A 16,640-nucleotide genomic window follows, 5' to 3' on the forward strand; every position below is an offset into this window, starting at 1 on the left:
GGTGCACAAGACCCTCAAAGTGCATGGGGTTGGTATAATTTCCTCACCCACCCCCCCAAAGAAGCATCACTGAATCTTTGGCTTTTTTTAAGGAAAATGTATTTTTGTGAAAATAGAATTTATTATCATAAAATTTGATATTAAATAAAAACATACCATACCACCACCACCACTCACGGCCGCTGTGCTGGCACCACTCACGGAGCTCACGGAACTGCCCTGCTCAGAACAAGGACCCACTGGAACATGCAGAGAAAGAAACATGGGGAGGGACAGAAACCATGGCATACAAAACCCTCCGTGCTTGGACAGGGCAGCATCTCAACTGCAGGAACACATCCTCTCCTACAAGAACAGTGCAAGCTGCCCAGCCCCAGCACTGCTCTCCCAACACTGGCTTGGGAGCAGCTCCCAGACACAGCTCAACAGAACCGTGGAGAGGCAGACGGACAAATAAATAAATAAATAAATAAATAGGTAGATAAATAAATCAATTGATAAATAAACTGATAAATAAATCATAAGGCGGAGTCCCCAGCCAGTGCATGGTCAAGGTGAACCAGGCAAGAGCAGCTGACAGCAGCCCAGCCCCACCAGGGCATCGCTCCTTCCTCCCGGCGATCCTCGTGCTGGAAGCTGACTGAGGCAGTGTGGGATGCTCCGAGGCACAGCTGCATATTTACAGGGTTACAGTACAAATAAGAACTCACTCATCAGCCCAGAGACAGCGAAGGGAAGTCACAGGAACAGAAAAGTGCAAATTTTCTTTGCAGGAAGTGAAGGAGTTGACATGACCTCCTTTGGAGCAGAGAAATACCAAGGTATGGAGTACAAGGGATCTCTCCTAAGGGGCTGGGGCTTTGCTGGGAAAAGCCAGTTAGCTAACTTACAGCCAGAATATAATCATTAAATTAAAATATTTACAGGGAACCAGTGCACCAAGGGCTGCATGGAGCAGGACATGCTGGATCCCAGAGCTGAGCCCTCACACCTCACGCTTTTCCCCCGGGGGCTCTCAGCTCCCACGCTCTCCAGTTTTCTCTGTTCAACACATACTTCTTCCCTATGAAAATAATCAGCTTATTGCAGAGGACTTCTCGTGAACTCTCAGTCTCTGGGGCTGTGTTGGCAGCCTGGATGGAATAAACAAACCCCTTGTCAGTTTTTTTTATTGGACCCAAGTCTTTTGAAGAGATTTTTCCCTTTGAAGAAGAAGCCTCTCTTCTTTTTCCTCTGCCCAGGTGCATCACTGCAGACGAGGAGGGCCAGCGATGCCTGCTCTGGCCTCTGCTCGCCCGGGACAAGGCAGGAAGGTGCTGGCAGAGGAGGAGATGGAGAGGAGTCACTCTGATCAACAGACCCATCTGCATTTAGCTAGGTGGGAAAGAGAGAACACAAAAGACAAAAGCACAAGTTAGAGCTGCTGAAGATCACACCAACATAAACCTCAGCCAGAGAACCTGGCCGCCTCCCCTCTATGCAGGTCCACTTAGGAAGTTTCCAGTGGATTTAAATTTTTACTTACAACTCAAACCCTTCCTTAGCTAAGAATTCCTGAAATTCCTGAACTTTGGGCTAAGAACAGGACAGCACAAAAGACCCACTAAGCACATGGTGAAAGATGCTGCTCCACAGCTAAGTAAGTGAAGCAGCTCCTGAGAGCATGGATGGGGACAGGTACTGATGAGTCCATGAGTCCTCAGCCATGGAGCCTGCTGGGCTCCCAGCATACTCTGGGACAGAAGCCAGGACATTAACAAAGACAAATTTCATAAGAGCAAGTGCTCTGCAAGACCTCCACAAGATCAAGGAGACTGGCTAAGCCCTGAGGCTTCTCAATAGCAGCCATGATAGTAAAAGGAATTGAGGGTCCTGCAAGGCTGCTCAGCATCCAGCAGATCCAGAGGCAGGAGGGGCAGAAAGCCAAGTCTGGTGCTCTGCAGTGACACCAATGGAGCAGCACAAGGAGAAGCCTTGGAGCAAGTGGCACACAGGAATGTTCCTGAGTGTTTGAGATGGTTAATTGGGACCCACCAGTCTCAAGCAGTGCTGTTTCCTTTGGAAATCAGAATGTGCCCTAGTCCTGGGCTCCGTTTCCTCTTCACAAAGCACCGAGAGATCAGTTCCTGTCAGCAGCCTTCCTTCCACAACCTCCTCTTGCTAGGCTTGGCTGTCCAGACAGTGACAATTACCAATCTGGCAGGTCAACCTTTCCCAACAGGCTGTGAAGCTCCACAGGGAAGAGGCTCTGGGTTTCTGAGGCTAGGAGAGCCTTAGCCTCACTGCCTTCTCTTCCACACAGCTTTCACACACCAGCAGCTTCCCAGCTCCAGCTGTACATCCTGTCTTGGCATTCCCCAAAACACAAGGTGAGAGTGGCTGGACCTGTGCCAGGGAAGAGTCCTTTGACATTGGAACATCACACCCTCAGCATCCCTCTACCTGGGCCTCACTGAGTCCCTCACAGGTCTGCAGGAGCCAAAGGCCCCAGAGGGAATGTGAGATGGTGACAGTGCCAGCAGGACTCTCTGCCTGAGTGGAAGCACTCCTGAAGATCAGACTCCAGCCAGGAACTGTGTGCAGATCTCAGCAGCAGCCCCTGGGCAGGACTGGATGTGCCTGGTCCTGGTCCCACTCTCTGTGCAGGGCAAGCAGCTGAATAAGGCAGCAGAGCCCAGAGCACTGCTGCCCCACTCCAGCACAGCCATGCTCATGCCCTGTGGGGACTTTATTTAAAGCTTCCCAAGGTGGAAAGTCAAAGCAGCTCTGCTCTGGCACCCTAGTGTTGGTTCAGCACCCACCTCCTTTGGGACCAGGAGCAGCCAGGGGCTGTGCCCTCTCCTCCCTCACAGGTGGGAGCTGTGCTGGTCGGGGCTGCTGCAGGCAGGAAGCACCTCTGGCCCAGGACGAGCACAAACCTCTGCTCTGGGTGAGACTCAGCACCTACAACACCCATGGAGTCAGTCCTGAGTGGGCAGAGCACTGGGAGCTCCATCTTGGAGTGAATTTGTGACCCCTCCCAACCCCACTAAGCTGAGAGCCAACTTCTGCCTCACAGCAATCACTCAGCTGTGCCAGTGCCAGCAGACTCTCCCTTGCCTGAATTACAGGACAGAGCTGGAACTCCTCCCTGCCTCTCCCCATGATAGTAACCAATCCCACAGCTGACTTTTCCTGAGCTCACACTCTGTTCACCTGAAGATGTTGCTTTCCAAGGCACTCCTGCAACACTCCAGGTGTGCAGCACTGTGTCCTAAGGCCAGCTGCTGTCCAGGACATGCTGCAGGATGTCACACATGCTGATGGATGGCCCAGGCTGGCCTTTGGGAAAGCTGCACTCTGCCTGAAAGGACCACTCCAATCAATGATGAAGCAACAGCTGCAACCTCTGTCTGTCCTGGCAGCTCCACTGTGCAAAGAACAGCACTTGGTGCTGGTAAGCCCAGGGTTAGTCCAGTCTGAGGAGTCCAGGAGCAAACCCACATAAATCCAGATGAACCATATGCAGCCAGAAATGCAAGATTTATGGAGGCAAAGGGAAAAAAGAAAGCCAAGTGGGCTAAACTGGAGCCCACTCTCTCAGCTGGGAGCAAAAGAAAGAATCCCCAAGTTCTACTCCAGAAACTATGATTTTGTGCAACAAAGAATCCTTGGATAAAATGTCCAAAAGCACTGGGCAAGCATCAGAAGGGGCTCACCAACATTCAGGGAGTGATGCAGCAGGGATGTAAAGGCCCCTGTGCAGCCAGGGCAGTGGAGGCTCTGTCCATTGGACACCATTGGAAAACACTTTTTTGGTAAAGATGGAACAGTTTCAGGACAGACCTGAAGTGGCCCCACAAACAATTTCTCCTTTTCTCAGAGGTCTCTATGTGGCATGAAAGCAACAGAACCAGCTCACAGATTCATGTGGTAAGAGAAAAATCATACGAAAATTGGGGGTTCTTCTCTAAGAGACACAAAGGAAAAACTGCTCTGTCAAAATCCTCATACAAGTTATCAGAGTGATAAACACAAGAGTGATGTCAGTTTACAGGGGTGGTTTTAGTACTCTCTCAGGTGTTACTATTAACACAATTTCTGAAAAACAGCCATTTGAAACTAAGGAAAACAAAGACTGCTCCCACTGGTCCCCAAAAGGAGGGGTCTCACCCACCCAGCCCCAGAACAATTATCCACACAAGGTTGGTTTTAGGGCCTCAATGTTACTATTTTCTTAAATGGATGGTGGGCAGGAGTTTTTCAGGACTATTCTCAGGAAGGAATAAAATCCAGACGGAAAAAGCCCCAGGCTGAACATGAAGTGAGCTCAGACTGAGGAGGACCTTGCAAAGGCCAAACGATGCTTTGGTTGTTGATGTGAACAGAAGGGCCAAGCTGAGTTACAAAGCAGCTCCTTCCCAAACCTGAATATCCAGCACAGTCCCATCCTGGTCCCCAAAACCACCAGATAATTGTTCCAGCCAACTGCACTTCATGTGCTGAATGGTTTGTCTTTACCACAGAACCCAGGTGGCAGTGAAAGGTCTGACATCAGACCTGAAGGTGGATTTGCCACCACAGCCCCAAACCAGCCTGTCAAAATACAAACAAGAATAGAAGCCAACTGCAGGTGCAGGAGCCTTTGAGGTGCTGGGCTGGGTGGGAGGTTGAAGGTCTCACACACTTACATGGTTGCTCTCTCTATGTATCATTCATATCTATCACTGGACTCTTCTCTTCCTCATTCTCTGAAGAAAAGAACCGTCCCGGGTGCGTAACACAGGCAGAAATAAATACATGAAATCAGTTAGAATCAAACACTTTCTGAAGGTGCTTTACAATCAGTCTTTGACAGAAACCACATGTTAGCAATGGAAAAATATTCCATCAACAGAACAGTGTTAAAGCAGCTGCTCTGAGCCGGTAAGCATGAGTGTTTTGGGCCCTGGCTGTGACCAGAATTTCTTGGATCCTCCCCTTTATGCTGTTTTTGTTTGTTTATTCTAATCCCCAAATGTTGTCAGTTTGTAAGTTCAATTGCTTCACCTTTTCAGTTGCCAGCATTTTAAGATTTATTCAGAAATAATTAAAAATGATCCACCTTCCCCAGTTCAATTTGGAAATAAATTGTCCTTATTCTCAGGCCTTTGGTAGGGCAGCAGGAACAAGGGAAGTGTGAAGAACAGGTAAGGTAAGAACATCACATCCAAGAAATTACAAGTGATTTAAAAATCACTCATGGAGAAGCTTCTGTTGCAACTGGAACAAGCTGTAACCAAGTCCAAAGCCCTGCCATGGTACACACACATCCCCCCTGAGGTGCCAGGGCTCAAGCTGGGACTGGGAATTTGCAGGGAGCCTGCTCTGCTAACAGCAAGTTGAACAAGCAAGTTTTCCTTAACTCCATGGGCTGAAAGTGCTACAGGAATTTGGAAAGCCTCAGGCATGACTGTATCACTGGGAGAGTTTATTCCAGCTCAGGGATGGATATGGAATATGCCTGGTATTTCTTTCTTCTGCCTTTCCCATGAGGTTTTCTGCCCACAGGTTGGGATGCTGTGATTGGTGTGACAGCCAAAACCACTGTGGGGTCAGGTTCTGTCTCTTCAGGAATCATGAAACACACTTAAATGCAGTTAATTAATTCCACTTTGTCTCTGAGGAGGGTAAATATACCACTTTTAACAGGGGGCAAATGTGCCCTTCTTGTTTGGAAGCTTTTTAGACAGGTCTGGATTGCAAAGCACAAATGGGAGGAGTGCTGAGGGTGCTGAGCCAGAATCCCCTGGGACAGGTGTCCAGGAGAAGCAGGGAGGCAGCAGGACAGGAGCCAGGCTGGCACAATGCAGAAGCAGCCACAGTCATGCCTAGGGAGCTCAAGCTGATTCCCACTAAAATAAAATTGGTTTAATCAAAATTATCTGCATTTTCCAGTCCTCCAACTACAGAGAACAGCAGTACATGGATCAGGAGAGTAGCAAAACTACCAAACCCAACAGATTCCTGCTCTGTGCACCCAAAAATCAGAGCCAGTGTAAGGGGAGGCTCCTTTGGATCTCATGCACAAAGGACTAGAGACAAATGGAAAGGTTTGAAGGGCAGGCAAACCTGAAACCTGTCTATTTTATATGGGTTGTCTTTAACACACCTGAAAGGTGTTTGTGTTTAAAAAAATGTCATGAAACATAAGAAAAGGTAAATATTTGGCTCACATACCCTTCAGCATGCAAGGATATGTGGGCCAAAGTGCTGTGCAGGGCATCAGTCACCCACTGAACTCAGCAGCAGAGAACAGAGAGGAAAGTGGGTTTGGCTTTGCAAACACTTCACACCTGCCAGTGCCAGACAAAGTTACCTGAACTCTCCCTGGTCCCTGGGAGGATGTGGGCTGGGGCTAGAATAACAATCCCTGGAATCTGAAACAGGCCCTGTGGCTGCTAGTTGATGCCAGAGGGAAGATCTGCACTAAATTACACTTAGAATTCCACCTTTATTTTACTGGTTGAGGTCTCCTTTGGCACCCTCTATTTCAACAGATGAGTCATTTACTTTTAAGTAAATAATTTTGACAGGGAAACTGAATAAAGAACCCCACTCTGCATCCTTGTTAACCCCCAGGGAGGTTAGACCTGGGTGACCTCTGGGCTCTTAAACCCTGGCAGTAACAGCTGATTAACCTGTGATTCCCCAGCAAGGACCAGTGTCCCCAGCAGGGGAGTACAAGGACCCCAGAGAGCTGCTGAGGTCAGCAGATGATCCAACAAACTGCCCACAAACTTCACTGTCTGAGCCAGGCTGCTCTGCCTGAGAAGACGTCAAGGCTGGAGTGCAAATCCTGTACCCACAAAGCCTGGAATGCCAGGAAGCAAGGAATAGGGCTGAGGTGAAGGAAGACCAGGTAGCATTTGAAGATAGAAATACAGATACAGAGAACAGGAAGAGCTGAGCATGAAAAAAAGCCCAAGAAATTCTGCAGAGAGCAGAAAGCTGGGATGGCACCAGTGGGGAGTTCAACAAAGGATTCAGGGACTTAGGGCCACCTGCTTCCCTAAGGATGGCTCAAAGCCAACCTGCTCTGACACCACATGACAGTGCCAACAACCTCCCAAGAAGGACTGAAGGTTGAGCCCATGTGAGGTGGGACCAAGCTGGGCCCCTCCTGCCTCCCTCTCCACAGTGAGACAGCACTGGGGATCCAGGAATGACAAAGGAGCTGCTGCACTTTCAGCCTCAGCCCCTGACATGACCCCAGTTTCCCACTTAAGCCTTTATTCCAAGAGTCTCAGCAATACAATGCAAGGGGTTAATTTAACCTTTGAATCCCTTGACTCTGGGGAATGCTTTTGAAACCACAGGATCCATCCCCTAGATCTGCTTGGGAAACTCCTCAGCATGTTCTGAATTTACCCAGAAGCACCTCAGCCTGGATTAAGATATATCTAACTTGGGGTGGATGGAAAAGCATTGGTGTTTGGGGGTTGCTAATTCAGAACTCCTTGGCAAGGATATAGTAATATTTAAGGAATTTCATGTGCCTGGGGAGCTGTTTGAACCTTTCCTTCCAGCAGGATTTTCCCACTGACCTTTCAGTGGATCTACACAATTTGCTGGTAGGATTTGAATACTCCTTGCCTACCTGAGCACACTGAGGCCCCAGCAGGGGTTGTTTTGTGTCACTTTCTGCACTACAAGTAAGTCCTTGGGAAGAGCTCCTGGCACTCCTTTGGGATGAACAGGCTGCGTGCAGTGAGTTCAGTGATCCCATGGGTGCTGCATGCCATGCAATGCCCAGGCTGCAGCCACAGCCACCTGGCTGGCAGGGCCATGCAGTCACACATCTCACCTGGCTCTCAGCGCTCAGTGGAGAGGCTTCTTTCTCTTTGGAATGGAATTCCTTGGCCGTGCCACCATCCAAAGGAACAGCTTCCAGGAAGTTGGATGGGACAAGCCCTCTCTGTTGGTTCAGCTCTCCCTGCAAGATCAACATTCAATTCTCACATCAGCTTTCCTGGAGACATAAATAACAGCTTGAGGTGCAGTGCCCTGCAGAGAAGGCTGGGCTGTAGGCTGAGACAAGTCCAGAACACACCCACATAGGGAGGATCCTCAGAAAATTCCAGAACTCACATCCTTGCTTAGTTGTGGAACAATTCAGAGCACAGAAACACAGAAGAGAGTAAAGGAAGAAGAGATGACAGCAAGTTGTGACAAAGGTGATTTCTACAAACTCAAAATCTCCACTCCAAAACTCAATGTGCCTGTGCCACAGGTGCCCTAGAGGCCTTTGATTTGCCCTGATATTTACTCATGTCTTTAAAGAATGAGGCAGTACTACAGTGTCCTGTAGGCATTGCATCCATGATCACAGAGGCCCAGAGCTGCAGTATTGTATCCTACAAATATTTATCCAGTTCAACAGGAAGTGGTTGGGTGAGACAAAACCCACCCCAGCATTGCTGCTTGTCCAACACTATAAAAGGATCAAACAAAACATTCTCAGTGATGCCCTCAGACTTAACCTGGAGCTCAACCTTAAGTCAGATGTGTGAAGGCACAGTGTTTCCCATGCAGGAAAAGGTGGATGATCCAAGGGCCAAGGCTCAAGTTTGGCACACAGCTGGAGGGCAGGCACAGCCCCAGGAATGTGTCTGCTAACTTGGATCACCATTTCAGCCTCTGACCCAAGTGTCCAAGTGCCTGGTGAAATGTTAGCTCAGAGCTGGTGCTGGTTCAGCTGGTGTGTGCATGGAAAAATGCAGGCAAGGCTTTGGGAAACCTGCAGGTAATTGATACTAAAAAATAAACTCAGAACCACTGGGATGTTTAAAGACCACAGCAATGCTCTCAGGGCTGGAGCCCCTCTGCTCTGGAGCCAGGCTGGGATACCCTGGAACTCCCCTGGAGGAGAAAAGGTTCCAAGGGAGACCTCAGAGCCCCCTCCAGGGCCTAAAGGAGCTCCAGGAGAGCTGGAGATGGCTTGGGGACAAGGGACAGAGACAGGACAAGGGACAATGGCTTCCCACTGCCAGAGGGCAGGAATAGATGGGATATTGGGAAGGAATTCCTGGCTGTGAGTGTGCTGAGGCCCTGGTACAGGGTGCCCAGAGCAGCTGTGGCTGCCCCTGCATCCATGGAAGCATCCAAGGCCAGGCTGGACAGGGCTTGGAGCAACCTGGGACAGTAGAAGGTGTCCCTGCCCATGGCAGGGGGTGGAACAGGATGAGCTTTAAGGTCCCTTCCCCAAACCATTCCAAGACTCTGTAATACTGGATTTACAGCAGGAGAAATGAGCTCTAGAAACAGGCTTCCCTGCATTAAGTAGAGAGGGGGTTTTCTTAAAAGCAGGATATGTTGTGCCCTCATTTTTGCTTCCCTGCCACTCCATGAACTCCAACAATTTCCAGTGTAACCACAGGACCTTCCCAAGCCCTGCACTTACATAGTAGAATCCATCATCATCCATGGACCCAAAGACAGTGATAACGTCCCCAGCACTGAAGGTCAGCTCAGCCTGCAAAGAGCCAGAGAAGAGAGGTGACAGGAGAAGCAGTGCCTGGAATCACCCACCAGGAACACAGGCTCCCCTTGGCTTCCTGCCCAATCTCACTCCAGGGGAGGGAGCCCACTGTGTTTGGTCTTGCAGGACCAGATGCAGGAGGGAAACTGAAGTGGATAACTCTGGAATTCATTGCTAGGGAAGCATTTCATAAATTAAGACAAGAGCAAAGCCCATTTTAAAACCAATTGTAATAAGGTTTCAAAATAGTACCTACCACCTGCTCTGGAAAGGTGCACTGAGGACAGGCTCAGCAAGCACCAGAAATACTGTCAATTTCTTTAAATATAATCACAAATCCTCCTCCCTTGGATGAGCCTGTTTTGTATGCAGCACTTAGGGACTAGTCACTAGCAGGAATGCATACAAACAGGGTGGTTTAGCCTGGACACAGAACAGGGCCACAGCACACAGTTACCCTTTGCTGTCACACCCTCTGTTCTGTCAGACACCCCAGCACATGCTCCATGGGGCATAAGGCTAAAGAAAAAGGTGTCACCAGTCTCTTTTAATGGAAAAAGCTGCCCAGTGGCGGCTCCAAACAGGCTGAGTCCCACTTAAGACACTCTAGCACTTCACAAGTGTCAGCTGGAAGGGATCTACTTCCAATACATTTACAATAGTATATCCCTAGTCCTCAATTTAATCTCTTGAGGCTGCAGGTTGCTCCTGTGGAGCATCTCCCACAGAACTCTACCAGCTTGTTTCAGTAATTTAAGCTCTTGTCCAAAAGATTTCTACAAGAGCAAATCACTGTAAAAAGCACAGTCACCTCCTCAGTGACAAGGGTTCAAAAGTGTTCGGTGGCAGGATACATGCTCACATTGTGTCTCTCCCAAGATATTCCACCATCCTAAAACTCTCTGTCCTCAGCTGTGTCTCTCTGGGCTTGAGACACAGCTTGGGAGGCAAGCACTCCCTGAGCTGTGCCCTCTGTTGGCCAGACACTCCTTTGTGGATGAAGGGAAAGGATGGGAATCCAAACCCCGTGTTTATGTTTGCTCAGAGAGCAAACACAGCTTGGAGGAACAGAGAACAGATCATGTGCTCATCTCTTTTTGCAGAAAGGATTCTGCATTGCCACCTTTCTACCTGGAACTGATTTATCCACAAAATTAGTTTGGATTGTATCCTTCCCTGTTTAGATTATACCCCTTCCCATCCCTGGAAGTGTCCAAGGCCAGGCCAGAAGGAGCAGCCTGGTCTAGTGGAAGGTGTCCCTGCTCATGGTAGGGGGTGGGATGAGATGGGCTTTAAGATCTCCTCCAACCCATCCCATTCCATGATCTGTGATTCTATATGTAGGAATTGTTTGAAAAGAAGAACTTTGCAATCTAGTATATTGAACTGGAGCTAAATCTTTTTGCTTGAACAAAGAACTACACAGATTGTTAACACTGAAGTCATGCTCAAATTAAGTGTCAAAAGTGCTTTCAAACACTTAAGCAGGTTTTTCCTTTTCCTAGAGTGTTTCCTGGATCAGTTGCTACCAGTAGGAGCTGCTTCCTCCTGCCCCAGATCTGCTCAGTCCTGTCTGATCACTAAAGGATGCAATGAATACTCACAGTTTCACTGAGACCCTGGTTGGACCAAAGTGCTGAATGTCTTGAGAGAGAAGGAAAAAAGAGATAGGAAGAAGAAACCTCTGAAAAGGGGGGAACAGCTGGTGGTTACCTCCACATCTGTGTTAGGAGAGCTCTCCTTTGGGTTGTAGTCAAAGGCAGCCACCATCCTGCGAGGAGTCAGCAGCTCTGCTTCAATGTCTTTATGTTTCTGCCCTGCAGGAGAAAAATAAAATATTCTTAGATGGAAATACTAGGACAAAATCCCAAATCACAGCAACTCCTTCACCATTCTTATAGTGGTCTGTGCAAAAAGAATACAGAGGGGCAACTGAGTGGGGAGAGACTTTAGAGCCATTTGGTAAAACAGTTTTCTGATCTTCTTCATTGCCTCATAAGCACAAAAGTGAGGACATCCATCCATCCCCTCATCCTGGTGCTCTGTTTATATGTACAGGAATGTTTTATTTTATGTTTTCTATTTACTTATACACACACACAGAGGACAGCTGTCCCTTTACAGTGTCTTGAAACGACATTTCTCCTCCCACTACACAATGTTCTGCTATTAAGCTACAAAATTTATCCTCCAAGAGCCAGGAACCAGCACACAGGGAAGTCCAGGCCTTGCCATCCCAAATCTCCTGCCTGCTCAAACCCATTACCTACTGTCACAGACATTTTTTCATAAAATCCTTTCTTTTAGGATTTGTCCTTTCTGGGAAGCTGGGGCCCCAGAAGAAAAATGTAAACAATAATTATCTGCTGCTGTGGAATGTAACAGGTGCATCTGTGATTGGTCTTCTGTGAGTGTTTGGCTTTGCTGCTGACCACTCACGGGAGAGTTTGTCCTTGCTTTCTGCTGGACACAGGACTTTGTTATTAATTCTTTTCTATTCTATTCTTAGCTTAGCAGCTTCTGCAACTTGTCTCTCTATTCCTTTTAGTATAGTCATAATGTATTATATATATCAATAAATCCAGCCTTCTGATCATGAACCAAGATTCTCGTCCATCTCTCTCACCCCGAGGAACCCTCATCAAATCACTGCAGTACCTACAGACCTGCCCTGAGCCTACCAAAGCCAAGTCTGGTGCAACAGAAAACACACGTTCATGGATTGAAACTCTCCTTTGGGTCAGCACCGGATTGGCTGGCAAAGGGTTTGCACACCTGGCCTCTGAGGATATAAGCAGATGATGCACCTCAGAAGAGGGAGCACCCTCTCAGTGTCTCTTGGATCACAGGGACCACAGCATGGGATGAGTGAGAGACTGCCCTGCTCCTCCCACGGCAAAACAACTGGTGCTCTCCCCCTGCAGGCACTCCCTGCTCACCCAAACCGTTCTGCACCCACCACTAAACAAAAAGAACTAAAACCTTTTTGTTACAGTGCTCAGAAGCAGCACTACAGGGTGTCACACTGGCCCTTGACCACAAAGCACATCTGTAATTCTATCATGCATTACCTACTCCCCAGTAAAAGCACTTCTCACCTGGCTGAGACTTGCATTCCTGTTTGTCCAGCCCTGCTGGGGGAAGAAAATGCCTCATCAGTAAGAGCTCATCTCCAACAGCGACCACATGACACAACTGATAAACAGCAAAAAAGAGCACCAAGACAGCAAACAACAGAAGCAAACTGTTCATGCAACTCAAAGTCTACACCAGTAACCAGGACTCAGGAACGTAACAAGAAGCACAGGTCAAGCTCCAAACTATGAAAGACATGACTGTTGTTAAAAACTTAACACCAGAACAGGGATGGGCTCTCTTTCCACTTCCTAGCAGTCATACAAACATCTGAGGGTCCTGAAAGCAAGTAGTAAAAATTCAATGCAGTCTGTAATCCTACAGTAAAAACCAAAGAGGAAGCAGTGGGTGACACAGACCTTTCTTGGAGCGTCTGGGCTTTGGAGGAGGGACAGTTTGGCGGCGTGGAGGTGGAGAAAATGTGCCATTTCCTTAATAAAAACACCAAAAAAGCAAATAAATAGACAAGAGAAACAGACAGTGAATGGAAAGTGAGAAGCATCTTGAATAGTGAACAGGGGACAGAGATGACATGCCTCCCCTGGGAGGCTGACAACGGGATTTCTGTGGGCAAAGCCCTCTGGGCCTCATATGTGGACTCAGATGAGCTGTGATCCACATCCCAAATACACAGAGAAATCCACACTGTACTTACACCTTTTAGGCACTCCACAGCTCAGAGCACACAGACTTTGCTGCTCCTTAGCTTTCAGAAGCAGCACCATAAGGACAAAATAAAACCTTGTACTATTAACACCTAGCTAAAGCTTCTGCACTGAGCAGGGTCAGGACAGGATGAAATCCCAAACAAACCTGAGGAGTGCCCAGACCAACCCCTCCAAGGCATTTCCTTAGGTACAAGGCTGTGACAGCCTTGTTATGGCAGCAGGGAAACAGCAGAGGTACAGCCAGCCCAACTGCCCAGGAATCAAAGAACCACTACAGTTATCAAAAGATCATCAGGCCCAACCTACACCCGCTGATCCCTCCTGTCAGGGAGTTGTGCAGAGCCAGAAGATCCCCTCTGAGCCTCCTTTTTTCCCGCCTGAGCCTTTTTCCCAGCTCCCTCAGCTGCTCCTGGGGCTCTCTGTTCCCTTTCCTGGACATGCTCCAGCCCCTCAGTGTCCTTACCAAGAGGGGCCCAGAACTGCCCCTTGGATTTGAGTAGTGTCCCCACCAGTGCCAAACCTACAGTCCCTCCCTCCACACACAACTTACTGACTACCACCACCACCTTCCTCAAAACTTTCAAACCCGTCATGTTTAATGAAGTCTCAGAACTATTAAAACCCTTTACTCTTCCAAGACTATGCAGTGGGGCAGGGCAGAGTATCCCTTGTGTATCCACTGAGAGACACAGGCCACCACAGGCATCCAGCCATCTCTGGCATGCACACAAGAGAAAGAGTATGGATGTGAAAAACATCTTACTCAAATCTCCTCTCCTCAGACATGGGAGAGACCAAATATATTTGTCCTTTAAAAACATATTCAAGAAATCACACAGTGAAAGCATCAGGCTCCTTCAGTCCCTGTGCTGCTCAGGATCAACTTTCCAGGGACTAACATTTAGGAGCTGAGCACTGTCAGTCCCTCAGAATCACAGAATGGTCTGGGTGAGAAAGGACCTTAAGGGTCTGTCAGAGTCTCCCTCCACAGAAATAGGAACAAGTTGGATTTCTCTTTTTTTTTTTTTTTTTTTTCCCTTGAGTTTTCTTATTTTTAAGTTGATTTGGGCTTTTTTCCCAGCTCAGGCAATGTCAGGGCTTACCTTTGCCATGACCAACACTTGTGCTATTTTTCACTGCTGAACTGGCAGGGAAACAGGGACCAGCCAAAGCAGGAATATCCTGGTGTTTTATCAAGTGGAGCAGATCCAACAATTGGCACTGGCAGTAGGGTGCACAGAGGAGTGGCATGATGAGAGGTGGCAGGCATGAGGGAGAGGCACAGGGACACTGGGATTCACAGCAGGGGCAGCTCACAGCCCTGAGCCTGGCTCAGCCTGAGCTGCACTGGCTGCACATCCCAGGGCTGCTCCCTCTCCTCTCTGAGTCCATGAGAGGGAAGGATCAGGAAAGCCTCTGCAGTGCACAAGGCACTGACCACACACTTCAGGGAGTGAGTAAGGAAGAACCCTTGTACACTGCTCCTTGTTCACTCCTGTCTGCCTACCTTGCTGTCTCACACCTTTCCTCCCCCTTTCACATCTCCACTCCCAAGTCACAGATTCTCTCACCCAAGTGCAGGGTCATCCCAAGAGTTCCATTCACAAACAAAACAAAGGAGGGAACAGAGTGAAAACTCTTGTTCACATACTTCAGCTGCTCTTCAAATGCTTCTGTTTCCCTGTCCCTAGCAAGGTTCACCCTCACTTTGTGCTGAATTCACACACCTCAAGCCCAGGAGCAGCTGCAAATGCTGGCAGTGGAGCCAGGGATGAACTGAGAGCTCAGAACACCCACATCCAGCCAGATGCCCCTGCTAAGGAGCAGCCACTAAATCAGGCTGCAGATCCAGGGACAGCCCTCCAGATGGGTTTGGTGGCTGCACTGGCCACACACAATAGCAGGACTGAGCTTCCAACATTCCAGCAAAGAGCCTCAGGAGCATGGCACACACATACACACACATAATACCTGGGCTCTCCGTGTCCGCAGGCAGGAATCCCTGCTTTAGCAGCTGCTGCTTGAGCTCACTACTCTCCACAGGGACTTCTGACACCATGTTGCATGGAATGTATCCCTCCCTTCCAGCACATTCCCCCCTGTAAAAACCATCAGCATCCTTGTCTCCACAAACCTGCAAAGGGAAATAGACTGTTTATGCTGCAGGGACTGAGCTAAACAGAGAAAGAATCATGGAATATCCTGAGTTGAAAGGGACCCACAAGGATCATCCATCCAGTCCAGCCCCTGTCCCTGCACAGACATCCCAACAATCCCACCCTGTTCATCTCTGGGAGCAGTGTCCAAATGCTCCTGGAGCTCTGGCAGCCTCGGGGCCCTGCCCATTCCCTAGGGAGCCTGGGCAGTGCCCAGCACCCTCTGGGGGAAGAACCTTTCCCTGAGATACAACCTAACTCTCCCTTGACACAGCTCCAGTCATTCCATAAGGTCACCAGAGAAAAAATATGAGCATCTGCCCCTCTACTTCCCCCATGAGGAAACTGCAGACCTCCCACTCTGTCTCCTCCCCTGGAACACCAGACAGATCCATAGAGTAGGAGAAGTTCACTAAGTTCTTACTTTCAGGATCTGCCCCTCCTTAAATGGGAGCTCCTCTTCTGCTGCATCAGGGTTAGGTGACATGGAGACAGGATCGTAGTCAAAGAGAGCCACAAAGATCCGAATGCCATCATCTTTGCCAGAGCTCTCGGGAGCAGTGCTCCTTGGAAGGCCTGTGCACAGGGGAACACAGCAGAGAGAACATCAGCCCTGCCCGAGCAGTGCAAGGGCCAGGCCCTGCCTGCCAGCCTCTCCCCAGCCATTTCCAGGACCTTCCATCTCTCCCGCTGCCCTCCTGTCTCCCCGTTCCTGCTCACCTGGACTAGAGAGCAAAGGTTTCTGCATTTGGCTTCTTCTCTCAGTCCTGCTCCGTCTCCGGCTAGGAGCCTGCCAGGCGCCTGTGCCGGGCGGCTCCGGGCCCCTGGAATCTTTATGACTGGGTGCCTGCAATTGGAACCAGCAGAGAATTAGTAGCAGCCTCTGCCTTCCAACTCCCTGAACAGCGCTCAGCCCAAACGCACTCCACAAAGAGCAGTGCATCCAAATGCAACATTCCTCTTCAGGGACACTCTAGAGCTGGAAAGACCAAGGGAGTTGGAAAACAGAACGGAGGACAGGCAGACACTCTGCCAAGGCACCAGTGATGATCCCCTTGGTGAGGGTGAAGATGCAGGAAAGGGCATTTCAAGGGGAGGCAATGACATTACAGTCAGCATCTACACAAAGCTTTCACCAATCAGCTTATTGCACCAGGGATTTTCGCTTGGGTCCCACAGCCT

At 49.0% G+C, this 16,640-nt stretch overlaps 1 protein-coding gene across 8 annotated transcripts in view; it reads right to left on the reverse strand.

Moving 5' to 3' along the window:
• Positions 1–1,153: 1,153 nt before the first annotated feature.
• Positions 1,154–16,640, reverse strand: part of TSPOAP1 (TSPO associated protein 1) — a 67,157-nt gene continuing 51,670 nt past the window's right edge. For 4 of the 8 annotated variants that reach the window (XM_063174282.1, XM_063174280.1, XM_063174274.1 and 1 more), the window contains 9 exons: positions 16,179–16,305; positions 15,883–16,034; positions 15,274–15,436; positions 12,994–13,065; positions 12,598–12,633; positions 11,213–11,316; positions 9,422–9,493; positions 7,826–7,954; positions 1,154–1,374 (listed from right to left, as the gene is read on the reverse strand). In XM_063174282.1, coding sequence (XP_063030352.1) covers positions 1,159–1,374; positions 7,826–7,954; positions 9,422–9,493; positions 11,213–11,316; positions 12,598–12,633; positions 12,994–13,065; positions 15,274–15,436; positions 15,883–16,034; positions 16,179–16,305 — 1,071 coding nt within the window. In that variant the 3' untranslated portion in view covers positions 1,154–1,158. Of the gene's footprint in view, positions 1,375–4,670; positions 4,731–7,825; positions 7,955–9,421; positions 9,494–11,212; positions 11,317–12,597; positions 12,634–12,993; positions 13,066–15,273; positions 15,437–15,882; positions 16,035–16,178; positions 16,306–16,640 lie in introns of all 8 variants that reach the window. The other 4 variants (XM_063174278.1, XM_063174275.1, XM_063174277.1 and 1 more) reach the window with 4 other exon arrangements.

This window comes from Melospiza melodia, chromosome 21, assembly GCF_035770615.1.
Source record: "Melospiza melodia melodia isolate bMelMel2 chromosome 21, bMelMel2.pri, whole genome shotgun sequence".
NCBI lineage: Eukaryota > Metazoa > Chordata > Aves > Passeriformes > Passerellidae > Melospiza > Melospiza melodia.